At 37.5% G+C, this 13,370-nt stretch overlaps 2 protein-coding genes across 3 annotated transcripts in view; one reads left to right on the top strand and one right to left on the bottom strand.

The window, feature by feature from the left end:
* The window catches only part of LOC140922259 (ribosome production factor 2 homolog), a 368,864-nt gene extending 358,078 nt beyond the window's left edge, over positions 1-10,786 (top strand). Inside the window, exons 2-10 of one of the 2 annotated variants that reach the window (XM_073372270.1) lie at positions 3,728-3,860; positions 6,335-6,372; positions 6,822-6,861; positions 7,130-7,211; positions 7,304-7,380; positions 8,075-8,174; positions 9,056-9,158; positions 9,661-9,805; positions 10,557-10,785. In XM_073372270.1, the coding sequence (XP_073228371.1) occupies positions 3,849-3,860; positions 6,335-6,372; positions 6,822-6,861; positions 7,130-7,211; positions 7,304-7,380; positions 8,075-8,174; positions 9,056-9,158; positions 9,661-9,805; positions 10,557-10,730 (771 nt within the window). In that variant the 5' untranslated portion in view covers positions 3,728-3,848 and the 3' untranslated portion in view covers positions 10,731-10,785. Of the gene's footprint in view, positions 1-3,692; positions 3,861-6,334; positions 6,373-6,821; positions 6,862-7,129; positions 7,212-7,303; positions 7,381-8,074; positions 8,175-9,055; positions 9,159-9,660; positions 9,806-10,556 lie in introns of those variants that run through there. The other variant, XM_073372262.1, reaches the window with a different exon arrangement.
* Positions 10,787-10,932: 146 nt separating this feature from the next.
* The window catches only part of LOC140932378 (uncharacterized), a 7,373-nt gene continuing 4,935 nt past the window's right edge, over positions 10,933-13,370 (bottom strand). The window contains exons 5-6 of the mRNA XM_073381993.1: positions 12,537-12,734; positions 10,933-11,456 (exon numbers count right to left, since the gene is read on the bottom strand). Coding sequence (XP_073238094.1) covers positions 11,311-11,456; positions 12,537-12,734 — 344 coding nt within the window. The 3' untranslated portion in view covers positions 10,933-11,310. The remainder of the gene's footprint in view (positions 11,457-12,536; positions 12,735-13,370) is intronic.

The following is a 13,370-nucleotide window of genomic DNA, read 5'->3' as shown; positions in this document are numbered from 1 at the left end:
GTTTGGATCATTTCAAGTTCTTCTGAACGGTGGATCTTGATGGCAAAGAGCGAGAGATTTTAACAGGTTAAATCGACATTTTCAGACGGAGAAAGTCTTTTTAAATTACTGATTAGATTTTTCTTGGGTTTCTTGAGCTGTCTCCTTGCTTTCTACTACAGTATCTTCGTTAATTTCTTGTCGTCCTTCCCTTTTCTCTTTTCTAAACTCTTGTAGAAGCTCTTCTATATCAGTTCTTGTTTCTTCGTCACAGCCCTCCACCCAGTTTGAGAAAAATTTGTTCATTTTTTCCTGTAGTGTAGCCTTAGGAATGAAGCAAAGTTCCTGGGCAACTGACGGTTCTTTCTCTCTTTCTGTTTCTTTATCCTTGTCGTTATCTCCTTCGCCCTGTGATATCCTTTCCAGCGATTCACTCTCTTCCTCTTCATTACAGTCTCCTTCGTTTGATTGTTCGGTTACTGGTGTCGGGTTTTTCTTAAACTGTCTCCCAAAAGCTGAGATTCTTCTACTAGGTGACATTTTTCGTTGTCTAGCACTTGCTGGCTTTGTTCTAGAAACAAGCCTAGCCGTCAATCGTTCCTTACTTGCCATTGAATCTCTACTCGAGGGTAAATTATCAAAGTTTGGCAGTGAATTCCTCCTTTTCCGCCTCAAATTACTGCCTTCCACGTGCCTGCTAAAGTTTCCAAGTTTTACGTTCAGGCTTGCTTTGCTTTCATCTATTGCGAGCTTGTCTGGGACAAACCTAATTGGTTTTAGTCTTGGCGATGCTGTCAAATTCTCTCTCTTTTCTGGTGTCAGGGCATAAGGCAGGCTCGCTCTTCTTTGACGCAAAAGAGGATGATCTAATTTTCCTCCTGTTATCCCACTCCCTATTTGTTCGTTTCTTGTCGTGGCGTTTCCTGAACTCGTTTGTGGTGTACAAATCTTGCTGAAGGAATTACTAAGGTTTATTTCTGCAATGGAATGACGGCGGCCCCTACAGCGAGGTGCCGGAGTTGAACTAGACGGCGCAAACTTTTCCACTTCAAATGACACGCCTCTTCTACCAAAGTTGTCATTCTTTTCACCCACAACTGAAACCAGTCTTGATGGCCTCATCCTAATATCATTTTGTTTCACAGCGATTTCATTACGGGAGCGCTCTTGAATTGGCTTGAAAGACTTACTCTCCGTGACTTCTGCTTTTTGCAGTCCAATGAGTTTGGGCTGTACACAGACATGTTTTTGGTCTAAGTTCTCCACAAGAATGGTGGCATTCTTATCCTCGCGTCTCTGGATATCGCTTCGTGTACCGAGAAGTTTGCGATCCTCTAGTAATTGCTTCTTTAAAGACATCATTTCTTGGTCAATCTTTTCCAATTTCTCTTTCTTCGCCGAATTTATCCGGTTGATTTGAACTTTCAGTTTTCTGTCTTCCATAGCGTTGCTTTGAAAAACCTGTCCGATGTCAGAACTCCATCGTGGAACTTCCATCTTTAATTTGAGCATGGCTTGGAAATTTAGACTGATCACAACGCCACTCCACTCTCTTATGCAATATCAGGGAGGACCAACTTTGCCTGAAGTGTTTAATGAAAAGGAAAACCTTTGGGAATATAACAAAGGTAATGCCACAAAGAGCATTTTCATGATAGCATTATTGACAAAAATTATGGCAAAAGTACAATAAACGGTTTTCTTAAACGGATTATCTACTCATTTACTACCTTTATGTCCGTTCGAAAGTTGCTTCTAATCATTTAGCGGTCATGCGCATGCTTTTGAAGTTAACACGTTTTCATAACGTTGTAACGTTCTTGTAAACGTTACCGCATTAAGGAATCCAGTGTGACCAAAATCGACTCTCTTATTCCGCAAATGACGTTTCGTGAAAATAATAGTAATAATAATAAAAGAATCAATAAAGCCTCTTTGTCCTTTGAAGGCCGGTGTTCGTAATTACCAACTCACTTCTCAATAAAGTAGTAACTGACATTTTACAATGCAGAGTTTCTGTTCCTGCCCTACAGTAAAAATCGCGTCCTTATGGAGTCGAAACCATGAGGTGAATTTGTTTGAGAAACGGGGCCAACAAATAGAGCTAAATATGTGTCGATGCCGTCAGCCACTGGTCGGAAAATACGAACAAAGCTTATTTCATTAAGAGGTGTAATTAAATTTCAACTATTGTCTCAGAAATCTGTGGTTTGACCAACAAAAAGGAAGCTTAACATCTAAGGAAAAATGATGTTCCTGTAATTTTCTTGCTCGCCAGTCACGTAGAGTATCAAAGAACAAAACAAAACAGAAACATATGATTTTACATCAGCAAATTCTTGATTAGAACCTTATTATTTATAAAAAAAATTCCGACGTCTCGTTTGATCTCTTTCTCGCTTACGATGGTCCTATAAACTTCATTGCATGCCAAGAAAGGTTCCTCTTTAGATTCAGTAATAATATATTACGTCCGACACACAATCACTGCGTCGAACTGCGTCATTAACTACTGGAGGCAACAAAAGTTGAATGATAGTTGCACGACAAGTTTTGCCCGCACTTCTCAAAGAAAATAGTTGCTGTCCAAGGCTGGATTAGATATAGAGTGGAACGTTTAAGATTACCTTTAGCTTCTTTAGTATTTTTGTTGATATATTGTATGTTTGTTTGTTTTTTCTTAAGAGTCAAGTGCAGAAAACTTTTAGAAATTCCCGTGACAGTTGCTATTCCTCTAATGTTCCAGATACAACAGCAGCAGTACTTGACGGTTTTTTTAGTCCAGCAAAGACTCTGGGATAACCAAACACGTGTACAAGTAGAGATTAGTTTGCAAGTTGCTGTTGCTATGGAGAGCTAACAATTAGTAAAAACTGTTTGAATGCAGAGGTCCACGCAACTTGTAAATATAACTGACTGATTCCTATTGCCGGATCTCTAATTAAAGAGATGCTGTAGCCAGACGTCACTTAAAATGTAAAGTAAAACAAAACTAAATGCAGGGCTGGCACTACGGCAAAGGGCTGATTTATGATAGGCCAATATTTCGGCTAACAAAATTAGTCTTCCTCAGGGCCAGGGCTTTACCGAGAGAAAATATCTTTTAAGGGCTCCTAAAATTTGAATTTAAAATTTTCATAAGTAAATTAGTGGTAGCTCGTGGTAGAGTTTGATTTGGAGTCAGAATACAGGGTCTGGACAGGATCCCCTAACCTAGCTGGTCTGGAATGGTATTCTAGGGATCCGGGATTTGACCGAAATCTAGAGCGGGATTCCGGAAAACGCAGCCTCGTCCCTAGGCGTTCTCGGCTCGGTCAATCCTGGACTCTACCGTGAGCTGTGACGTCACCGAGAGAGAGAAAGCCTAGGGACTAGGCTGGGGAAAAGGCAAAATTTGGAAGCCAAATTCGCCAAAATCTTGGCATGGGATGCGGTGTTTGGAAAGAAAACGTTATTCGGCAGGGAGGTGACGGAAATTTTGGTGATAAAAGAACGGGAATGCTAGTGTTCTTGGCAACCGCTCCGAGATCTTGACTCCCGGCGCGTTGCGGCGCATCATGGGACATCAAATGTAGTTTCCAGTTCCTTCTGGGAGAAGATCCAACATGGCGGCCGCAGGAGTAGTGTAAGAAAATTTGTCTTTATGAAGATTTTCACATCGAATTTCTCCTTTTGTTCTCATTTTGTATTTATCGAATCGTTTTTTGATGCTATTTTAACAGGTTATGTTATCGTTTTTTCTAAACAGGCGGCCCAAAACACAACGTGGCAAGCGTGCTTTGGAACAACGTGCGCCGAAGAATGTCGAGAATACAAAAACCGCGCTGTTTCTACGAGGGGGCAAGACTAGTGACCTTGTTACCCAGGCTATGAAAGATATTGTAAGTAAATAAAGATATCAGGATGTTGAGTAAACTTTGGTTTTCACGAGATATATAATTGCTGATTACTTGTTCTCAAATCGTGTGCTCACTAAAATGAAAACTCGTGATAAGCTTACGTGTTTTGTAGACATCTAAAAATCCACATGAAAGCCCAGTAAGGGTGTTACGGATTTCAAGTAACGGGGAGGATCGAATGGGTGCAAAAATCAAAAACAAAACAAAAATCCGTAGGGCTCCCAATAACCCCCCCCCCCCCCCCCCGCAAAAAAAAAAATCCTCGGACCAAAAATTTACCCCCTTACTTTATTCGCAGAACTACGCGGCTGGGATACGTCGGAACTACAGTGTACCAAGAATCTTCAGATTGTTTTGAATACCCCAAAAAATCCCTACTTAATTCAAGCCACCAAAAAAGATATTTGCAAAATTTTCCTACCCAAAAAATCCCGGAATTGAAAATTTCAAACCCACAAAAAATCCTTCGATCACTCCCGTCACTTGAAATCTGGAGTATCCCCCTGGGCGTAAAAACAGACATCAAATTTTGCATACTTCACCCTGGTTTTCGTACATTATGGTCTTCAGGATAATAATTTGTTGACGAATCAACACTTTCTTCGCTCTATGATCACTTGCTTCATTCTCATGGTGTGTAGCTTATTTAAATGTAAATAGTTTGATGAGAAATTTGATCTTGGTCATACTCTAAGTGATTTAAGGTTTAGCAGTTGTCATTGTTTTGGGATTGGGAGATCAATATATTTATCTTAAATATATTAATCTTATCTCCAGGTTTTCTAATTTGCAATTTTTCATTGCTCATTTATGGATGTGATAGTTGCTAAAAAAAACACAGGCAAATGCCATATTTAAAGGCTTATTTCCAAAGCGAACTTAACACTTGCATGAGATACATCTTGCTAACAATAAGACCTGGACAACCTATTGCAAAGCAGCAATAATTCTGAAATGCAGAGCAGAGAGATTGAACCCTAATGGAACATACAAGAAAGAAAACATCTTTGTTTGAGTTAAATAGAAATATGTATGTAAAAAAAAATGAGTTGAATTGAATTGAAAATGCCAAGACTTGCACCAAGAGATCCAAAATATTCTGACCTCATCAGTGTAGAAAGTACATTGAAAGCACTCACGTTGCAGGTGATCTAGAAACAGTATGTATACATGCAAATAAAACACCACTTGGACTGTATGGGCACCTTAATATGAAAGAACAAAGAAATTAGGGTAATGCGTCAACATATGTGATTGAAATTATTAAATTTAATTTTCATTGATATACAACCTTAGACAAAATTGTTGGGACACTTTTAAAATGGTCCTTATTATGTGATGTTCAGGGACCACGGAGCAAGGTGAAAAGTGGGAGGGCTGACTATTGAAAATAATTTTTTCATATTGAAAATCAAAAAAAGGAATAAAATCATAGTATTTTATTTGTTTCTGTCACGTGACTTTGCATACTTTATCCAGTAATTGTTGCTCTTTATAGGTCGGCCAACATACACGGTCAGTTCAGAGTCAATGCAAGAAAAGACGCGATTACAATTTTAGTATAGAAAATACTACACTGAAGTGATCTGACAAATTTCTAACTATGGCCGTTCACTGTTCAAGTAATGTAATTCTTCTTGCCATCGAATATTTCATTGATTCGAAAGGAGAAAGACAAAATATAAAACTTTTATCAACTCAAAACAACTACTCACCTTCGTTAGGCTTGAAAAAGCTAGTAATTTTCTTCATTTTGTCTGATAAAGCTGATAAAAAAAAACTCTGCCGGAGCTGGAAGTACAAAACACGCTGCCGAACGAAGTGAAGGGGTGGCCAAGGCATGGCCTTTGATCAAGGAGCAAAAAAAAGCACAGGAGCCCCACAAAATGCCTGGCGTTTGAAATTAAAGAAAATACAGAAAATATAGTGGAATATAGACGGAAAAAAACTTGTTTCAAGTCTTTTTTTTTTATTTTAATTATTTTTCCTTTTAGCGCAAAAAAGTGGTGGGGCCGCGGCCCTACCAGACCCTCCCCCTCCACGGTCCCTGATGTTAAGGTCAAAATTTCTGTGATTTTGAATTTCTATGAAAGGGTAATGGGGTGCAGTCATGCTTTGACTATTTTTGAATCCCCCATAATACACTCAGTTTGCCCCCCAAATTTTGCATAAACATTTGTTTTCGAATGCTCCTGAGAATATGGCATTTTCCCAAGAGCATTTGAAGACCATAACTTATGCAAAATTTGGGGGGAAAACAGAGTGTATTATGGGCAATTTGAAAATAGAGAATTGGGTTGTGTCAAATATCCCTGTGAATAATGACTGAGACTCCTGGTTGATGATGGTGATTATACCCCTTGTGAAGGCAATTTACTTTGATAAACATTATAACAAGATAACTACATATTGATTGTGGCTTTGTTGTTTCTAATTCAAGACTTTATCTTTTCCAGTGTTTGCTTAAGAAGCCCAATGCAGTCATGTTCCAGAGGTTAGCAGTTCATAGCTACTCACATTCTAAATTGTCTCAGCCCTTTTTTGCTTCAATTTATTTATTTTTAATGGAGATAGAAAATATTTTAAAGTTGAGACTGACTGTGATTACTGTTTACCCAAAGTAGGAACAACTGTACACAGTAACTCAAAGTTGTCTGTAGTTTCCTACATGTAACAGTATTTTTGAAACCATGATAAACACTAAAGGAGCAATCCCTATGTAATTGGAAACTAGTCCAGCAACTTCAGTCTGGTATACCCTTATGGTCAACTCCCATTAGCAGAAACCTGTGCCAGTAAAGTGATTGGCAAAATAATATAACAACAATACAATGTACATTCTTATCAAAAGAGTAATGCATGAATCATAGGTAAACATGAATTTAATTTTATGGCAACTGGTATGACAATACACTAAATCCAGTAAATTCTGTTTTCATGCAGAAAAAATATATTGAGGCCATTTGAAGATCACACCTCACTTGTAAGTATTTATGCCTTTTTCCATGTCTTAATCCACCACTGAACTGAGACGAATGACTCACACAGGAACGTACTGATCATAACGCCTATGCTAAACCATAGACAGGGTATATCCTAATATCATATTATTACCTGTTCCCCATGCCTAGGCCCACTGGTAATACTTTACTAATTACAACAGGAGGAGAAAAAGGCATAAGAATTCTATTTGCCGGCAAATATTTCCTATCTGTACTTCTGTATACAGAATGACTTTGATCTTCTTTCAGGAATTCTTCAGTGTTAGAAATGATGCTTCATTATTTATCTTTGGGTCTCATTCCAAGAAAAGACCTCACAATCTTGTTTTAGGTATGTTTTTTCATTCTTTGGAACACTTGACTCTCATTCCTTGGAACATGTCATGCTATAAAAGTAAAATACTGTCTTATGTTCTTTGATAGGCCGCTGCTTTGATGGTCATATTTTAGATATGATTGAGTTAGGCATTGACAAATTTGTATCAACAAAGAAAATCAAGGTAAGGTTATCATTAAATATTATAATGAGAAAAAACTGTAATATCGTTATAATTGTTCATGCTGGTACAAGAATGTTCTCGATCCCTGATTATAGCTGACAACAGACCATACCTTAGTACTAAGTTTTCAGTTAAATACTATACACTGCTTCACCCCATATATTTTTTGTACTGCTGATATAGCTAGCCACTTAACATGTTCATTGTGGGTCACAAATCTTAGGTAAATCAACTTTTGAGCCCTTTAAGGTGATCAAACTGTGAAGTTCTAGAGCATGCTGTTACCACAAAAACCAACATTCCCAGACTGGTACACTGTTGTTAATGTGGCTCATAAAGTTAACTATTTTCCCCCATCTAGAATGTTTGACAACAAAATGGAGTGGAAATAAACAACTCTACTCAACAGAGATCATACCAATCCTTACAAATTACTGATGCATGTTCATTTCATTACACTACAAGAATTTACCTGCAGTAGTACTCAATATGAGTGGACTTCCGATACATTTAGTTTGCAACATGGCCCTCTACTGAAAAAACTCAGCATTTATGTTTGCGTAACAATCGTTGATGTTTGGTACTTGCAATTTTTTCTTTACTAGCCCTCAAAACACAGCATGGTTAACTTATTAGTATTTTAAAATTCCAAATTTGTTATCAAATGAAATTTTTTCTGTTTTCTTTCTTTCAGACACTCAAGTGTTCATTTGGTACAAAACCTTGTTTGTTATTTTCTGGACAAGAATTTGAAAATGGTGCAGTTTACAAAAGATTAAAAAATATCCTCATAGGTGGGTATGAGTGAAACTGCAGTGTATTTATTTATTCACAACCTTGTTGTTAGGGTCCTAGTCTTAGAATAACAATGTCTGCATGTCCTTTCTACCTTTTTCTGGTAAAAAGGTAAAGACGCATACAAGCCAAAGGCCCAAATGGCCGAGGCTTATAGCAGTTTCCTTAGCACAAAGCTTGCATAGGAGTATTGCTACTTCCCCCTGGATGGGATGCTAGTCCATCGCAGGGTTACCTCCCAGCAGTATGTCGCTGGTTCCTATTTATAAACCTGGGTGAAGAGAGACAAAGTGGAGTAAAGTTCCTTGTCTAGGGAAATAGCATGAAAAGCGATGCTTAAAGCCAGACCTCCAGATCCGGAGTTCAGGGTGTTAACTTCTTGGCCACACAAACCTTCAATACTTTTTCTGGGATTGGAATCTATTTGCATGGTAGAGAGATGCCCTGGCTACTTGAGCTTCTCTTGGAAAGCCAACTTTTCATTCCTTTCTTAACATAATGCACTAAAGCATCGACAAAATAATATAGGCTGGATTAGTATAACTTACCTGCCCACAGTACCACAAATGAATGTACAGGGTGTATTTTCCCTGGGCACACATCCTTTTAAGGGCCTATCTAGCTGAGATAAATACCATGAAAACCCAGGGCACAAAATTACCTCCCCTCCCCCCCACTTCCTTCTTTTTCATTATCACCTACCAGTCACATCAGTCTGCTAAATAGAATGGTTTTGAACATGCAAACATCAATGTGATTTACAGGTCAAGAAAAAGCCTCAAGACAGCTGAAAATTCTCGGTGATATAGCTGTTCCACAATTGTCTTCAAGTATTAAAGGGTGTAAAATTGCGTTAACGTTGTATTACTGTACCTTACAGATTTTTTCAGAGGGCCAGTGATTGAGAAAGTGCGGTTACAAGGACTGGAGCATGTTCTTCAGTTTACTGCTGTCGATGGAAAAATTTACATGAGAAGCTACAGGTAAAGTTTTAAGAAAGATAACCATAATAAATGGGTTTCGAAGGATTAAACAGCAGGGGCACATGGTATCTAATGGACTAGTAAAAATGGTCAGACAGCAACATTCAACAAATTGATTTAGATGTGGCAGAAGTAGTATTTAAGCAAAGTGCAAAATTTTAAATCTAACGTGATTGCTGTGCTGCCAGCGTGCAAAGAAAATCATGTCTGATAGTGTAGGGCTAAGGCTTCCTCAATCAATGCGCAGGACAGAGACCATTAAAAAATGCTTTGCTCCCTTACTTCCCACATGATGATGATGATGATACATTAAGTGGTTGTTATTTTCCTCAGGGATAATAGAGTGAGTGAGATATGAGTATGGAGAGAGGCAAAATCACTCTTTATTGGCAGTGATTCCAACACACACTTGCATATGGTACTTGAACTATCCTGAGGGAAAAAAGGGACTACCTATAGTCTAGGTTTTTTAAAAAGTTAAGTAATTTTTGTTTCATTTCAGAGTGTTATTAAAGAAATCAGGAAGTCGAACACCAAGAGTTGAGCTTGAAGAAATGGGGCCTTCCCTTGACTTTGTTATGAGAAGAACACATCTTGCATCAGATGACTTAATGAAGGCAGCCACAAAGGTGCCAAAAGCAGTCAAGGTAATAATATGAACAGTTTATTCAGGCCCAGTTGTTCAAAAGGTGGTTATAAGAGCTATCCAATGGGTAAATCACTGTCCAGTGCATAAGTATTAGGAAAATCAATATTGCAAAATCTACTGGATTGAAATTTATCTAGTGAATAGTACTATATCCACCTTTTTTACAACAGCACTGATGCCTGCATGAGGATTAAAGAATTTTAATTTTGAGAGAAAAGTGAACATACTTTTCTACTTAAAACTGTTAAAACTAGAAATGGACTTCTAACAGCCCATGTAACGGCAAATTTTACAAGAAGAATGCCAAGATAAGTGGGAATGTAGTTGTTTAGTAATAAGGAAGAGAGTGAAGATAACCCAAACAGCTGAAATAGACATTGTTAAATATGAATTAGACATTTTCAATTTTAATGGTAGGTAATTGAATGAGTCAAATCAGCTGGGTTAAACTAATATTGTTATGGTTGGTAAATATTTGCCTAGTGTTTGGCCCCTTGGCTAATTCACATAACATTTTCAAGAATGTTTTTGCAAATTGCTGTTGTTAATTGAAAAACAGTGAACATTGTACAGTTTTCATTGCTATCAAACCTGTCAAAACTGATGAAAGACACTTTTAAATTGAGATTATCATTTCAAAAATTATTAAGTACAACAATACATTGTAGTTGAGACAGAATACTAATTTACTGCATTCATATAATAACGTGGAAGTTCCATATTTTTGATACAAGTGTTATATTTTGCAGCCTAAGAAAGTGAAGAATGTTTCATATGACTCGTTTGGAACCAAGGAAGGAAAAGTTCACATGAAAAGACAGGACTACACTAAACTTCAGACCAGGAAGATGAAAGGACTCAAGAGAAAATCTGACACATCTGAAACACAGGGAACAAAAAATAAAGTGAAGAAAAAAAACTAGATAAATAATGGGGTTTAGATTATACCTTTTATTTGAGATTTTTGACGGTGAAAAGTGTAAAGTTAGATTGTACTATTACCGGTATATGAAATAAAATACATGTATGTTGTTAATGTTAAACATAGCAGATGCGATAGCATATGCTATCTCCGGTGAGACTCATGATTAGAAAATTTGATGCAAACTACACCATCTTACATTTAAATGCTGACAAGGTATTTTTTGTCAACTTGTATGTACAAAACAACATTTCTTATAAAACAGAAAAACCATAACATCTGATGGCTGTATTCATCTTTTGGTCAACTTTGTACACATTCATTTTCAGAACCTAGTAACAACCAGAACTTAGGACACAAAATTCAAGTTCTGTTTTTCTATATACACAATCCCATGCCTTATTTTCTTTATTCTATGTTTTAGTGGATAAGCCTTCTAAGTCAAAGGTCTTCCTCTCTAATTCCTTCTAGTATGTGTCTTGTTCGTCATAAAAAAGTGACCTTCAGAAAAGAAGTGTTGCATTTAGTGTCTTTCAATAAAGTAGCAATGTCAAATGAGTGAATATATTATTGTGTGGATTTTATGCAGGGTTCATGAAAATAATGGTCTTTCCAGCTAATTTTAACCTCCCTGTTTTCACCAGTGCTAACATGAATGCCTTTGTAGCTGCTCCTAGACAAAGAAGATTTCTTAGATCCTGTTCAAGCATGGCAGGTTCAAGGTGTCCTGAAATTGAATTGTAGCGAATTGTTTTCATTATAAACTAAAAATTAATTTGGTATGTGTACAAGGATATAGAGTAGAACCCTGGTAAATCAAACCCTGAGGGGCAACAAACAACAGTCTGAGTTAGCAGGGGTCAAAGCTATTGCCATCAATTGAAAATTAATGTCCAATTTGCCATGTTACATTTGTGTAATAATAACATTGATAGGTACTGAATTTGTCAGCTCTTCAGTAAATATGTACAGTGCAAATTTAAGTTATCTCATCAGAAACGGTAACATGCTTATGCATTATGATAAAACGAGATCTGTTTGTTGCACTAATTAAAACTAAATGGTTTCAATTATTTTCACCGATTATGCAACAAAAACAGCTTATGTGATGCATCCCAGTGGAGTTACACAAACCAGAGTTACTGGGGTAAATTTCAGTGAAATTTTTTTCAAGGGAAAGGAAATTTAGTTCGAGTCAGCAGGGAGTTGAAGTTATCCGAGTTCAACTTATTGAGGTTCTACTGTATTGTGCTATGGAGCCTATCCATCTGTCACAGATTCATCCTTGAAAAGAGTTTGCCATCCAAGTCACCCAAGCACTTGAAGAGAGCATACTAGTATTTTTTGCAAAGAGAGGATTGGCATGGGCTTTGTTTTTAGGATGATCATGGAAATTCAAAAATTACCATTAAAAAGTCTTTGAAGAAACAGTGAGCTGCACCCCCAATTTTGAGCAACAGTATAGGAGGAAAAGGTGTGGCCTATCAGCTAGTATCAGGGCTTGAAAAAAAAACTTGAATTCCAGCTTGTCCCGTGGGAAAGCAGCTCTCGCATTTTGCTTGCCTGGTGCAACTTCTTGCTTGTCTTAGTTAATGAATTTGTTAGAGGATGAGGACATCATTAGTTCCACCCAAAATGATGACCCACACTTGTCTGACCAATGGACAAGTGAGCTTTAAAAGTTACTTGCCCAGTAAGATAACTTCGTGCCAGACTACTGGATGAGACTTTTCTCTGCAGTGATTGTAGCAATTTCCAACATAACAAGCCTGTCTATCCTTTACTGCTGTACTTAAATTTTCCTTACCTTGATTGTTGCTCAATAAGAATTTATTTATTGTGTCAAGATGGTGGTTAATACACTCCAGGCTGAACTGGTTTGCAACATATACAGGTAGAATGCTGTACTCATTCTCATTCAGAGGTTGAACAAACATGTGCTGGCTTTGACAACTGTGATCTGCCAAGTAGCTGCCTTGTACAGGAGCAGTAGGTATAACATCATCTATGGTGGAAGAGAATACTAAACTATGTTATTTTTCAAAAGTGGCAAACATTGCCATTTTTCAGCCATTATTTTGTAAGGATAAAGTCTCCCCTTGTGTTGTTAGTAGATACATGTTAAAGGACAGGGCAGCCTATTTGATGGACTGGCATTTTGTTTTGAAAGATAATACCTGCAACAAAAACGCAACACTAATCTGATAGACTTGTGTCTTCATATTACTATGAATTAAAACTTGTTGCAAGATTTTGTCTGGATATACTCTCAAATTAAAGTAAATGTCACGGATCTTTTAATAATAGTTATGGGAATAAGTCAGAATACCGTAAATTCCGAAAATAAGCCCCTCCATGTATATGCCCCTCCAAATGTAAGACCTCCAAACTCATAATGCAAAAAACCTCCGTTAAATTGCCCCTCCAAATATAAGCCCCCCGGGGGCTTGTACTTGGAAATTGCCCTCAAATACAAAGTAAAACAAAGCAAAACCGGTAAATTTCCTTCTAACTATAAGGCTAGCCCAGTCAATTTTGGAACGCAAAATGCCCTTGATCCATAAATAAGGCCCCTCCGAATATAAGCCCCTCCAAAAATAAGCCCCTCAAAAAGGGCCTTTGAAAAATATAAGCCCCGGGG

This window comes from Porites lutea, chromosome 1 (genome assembly GCF_958299795.1).
Source record: "Porites lutea chromosome 1, jaPorLute2.1, whole genome shotgun sequence".
NCBI lineage: Eukaryota > Metazoa > Cnidaria > Anthozoa > Scleractinia > Poritidae > Porites > Porites lutea.
This window is presented reverse-complemented; position numbering and strand designations above follow the sequence as displayed.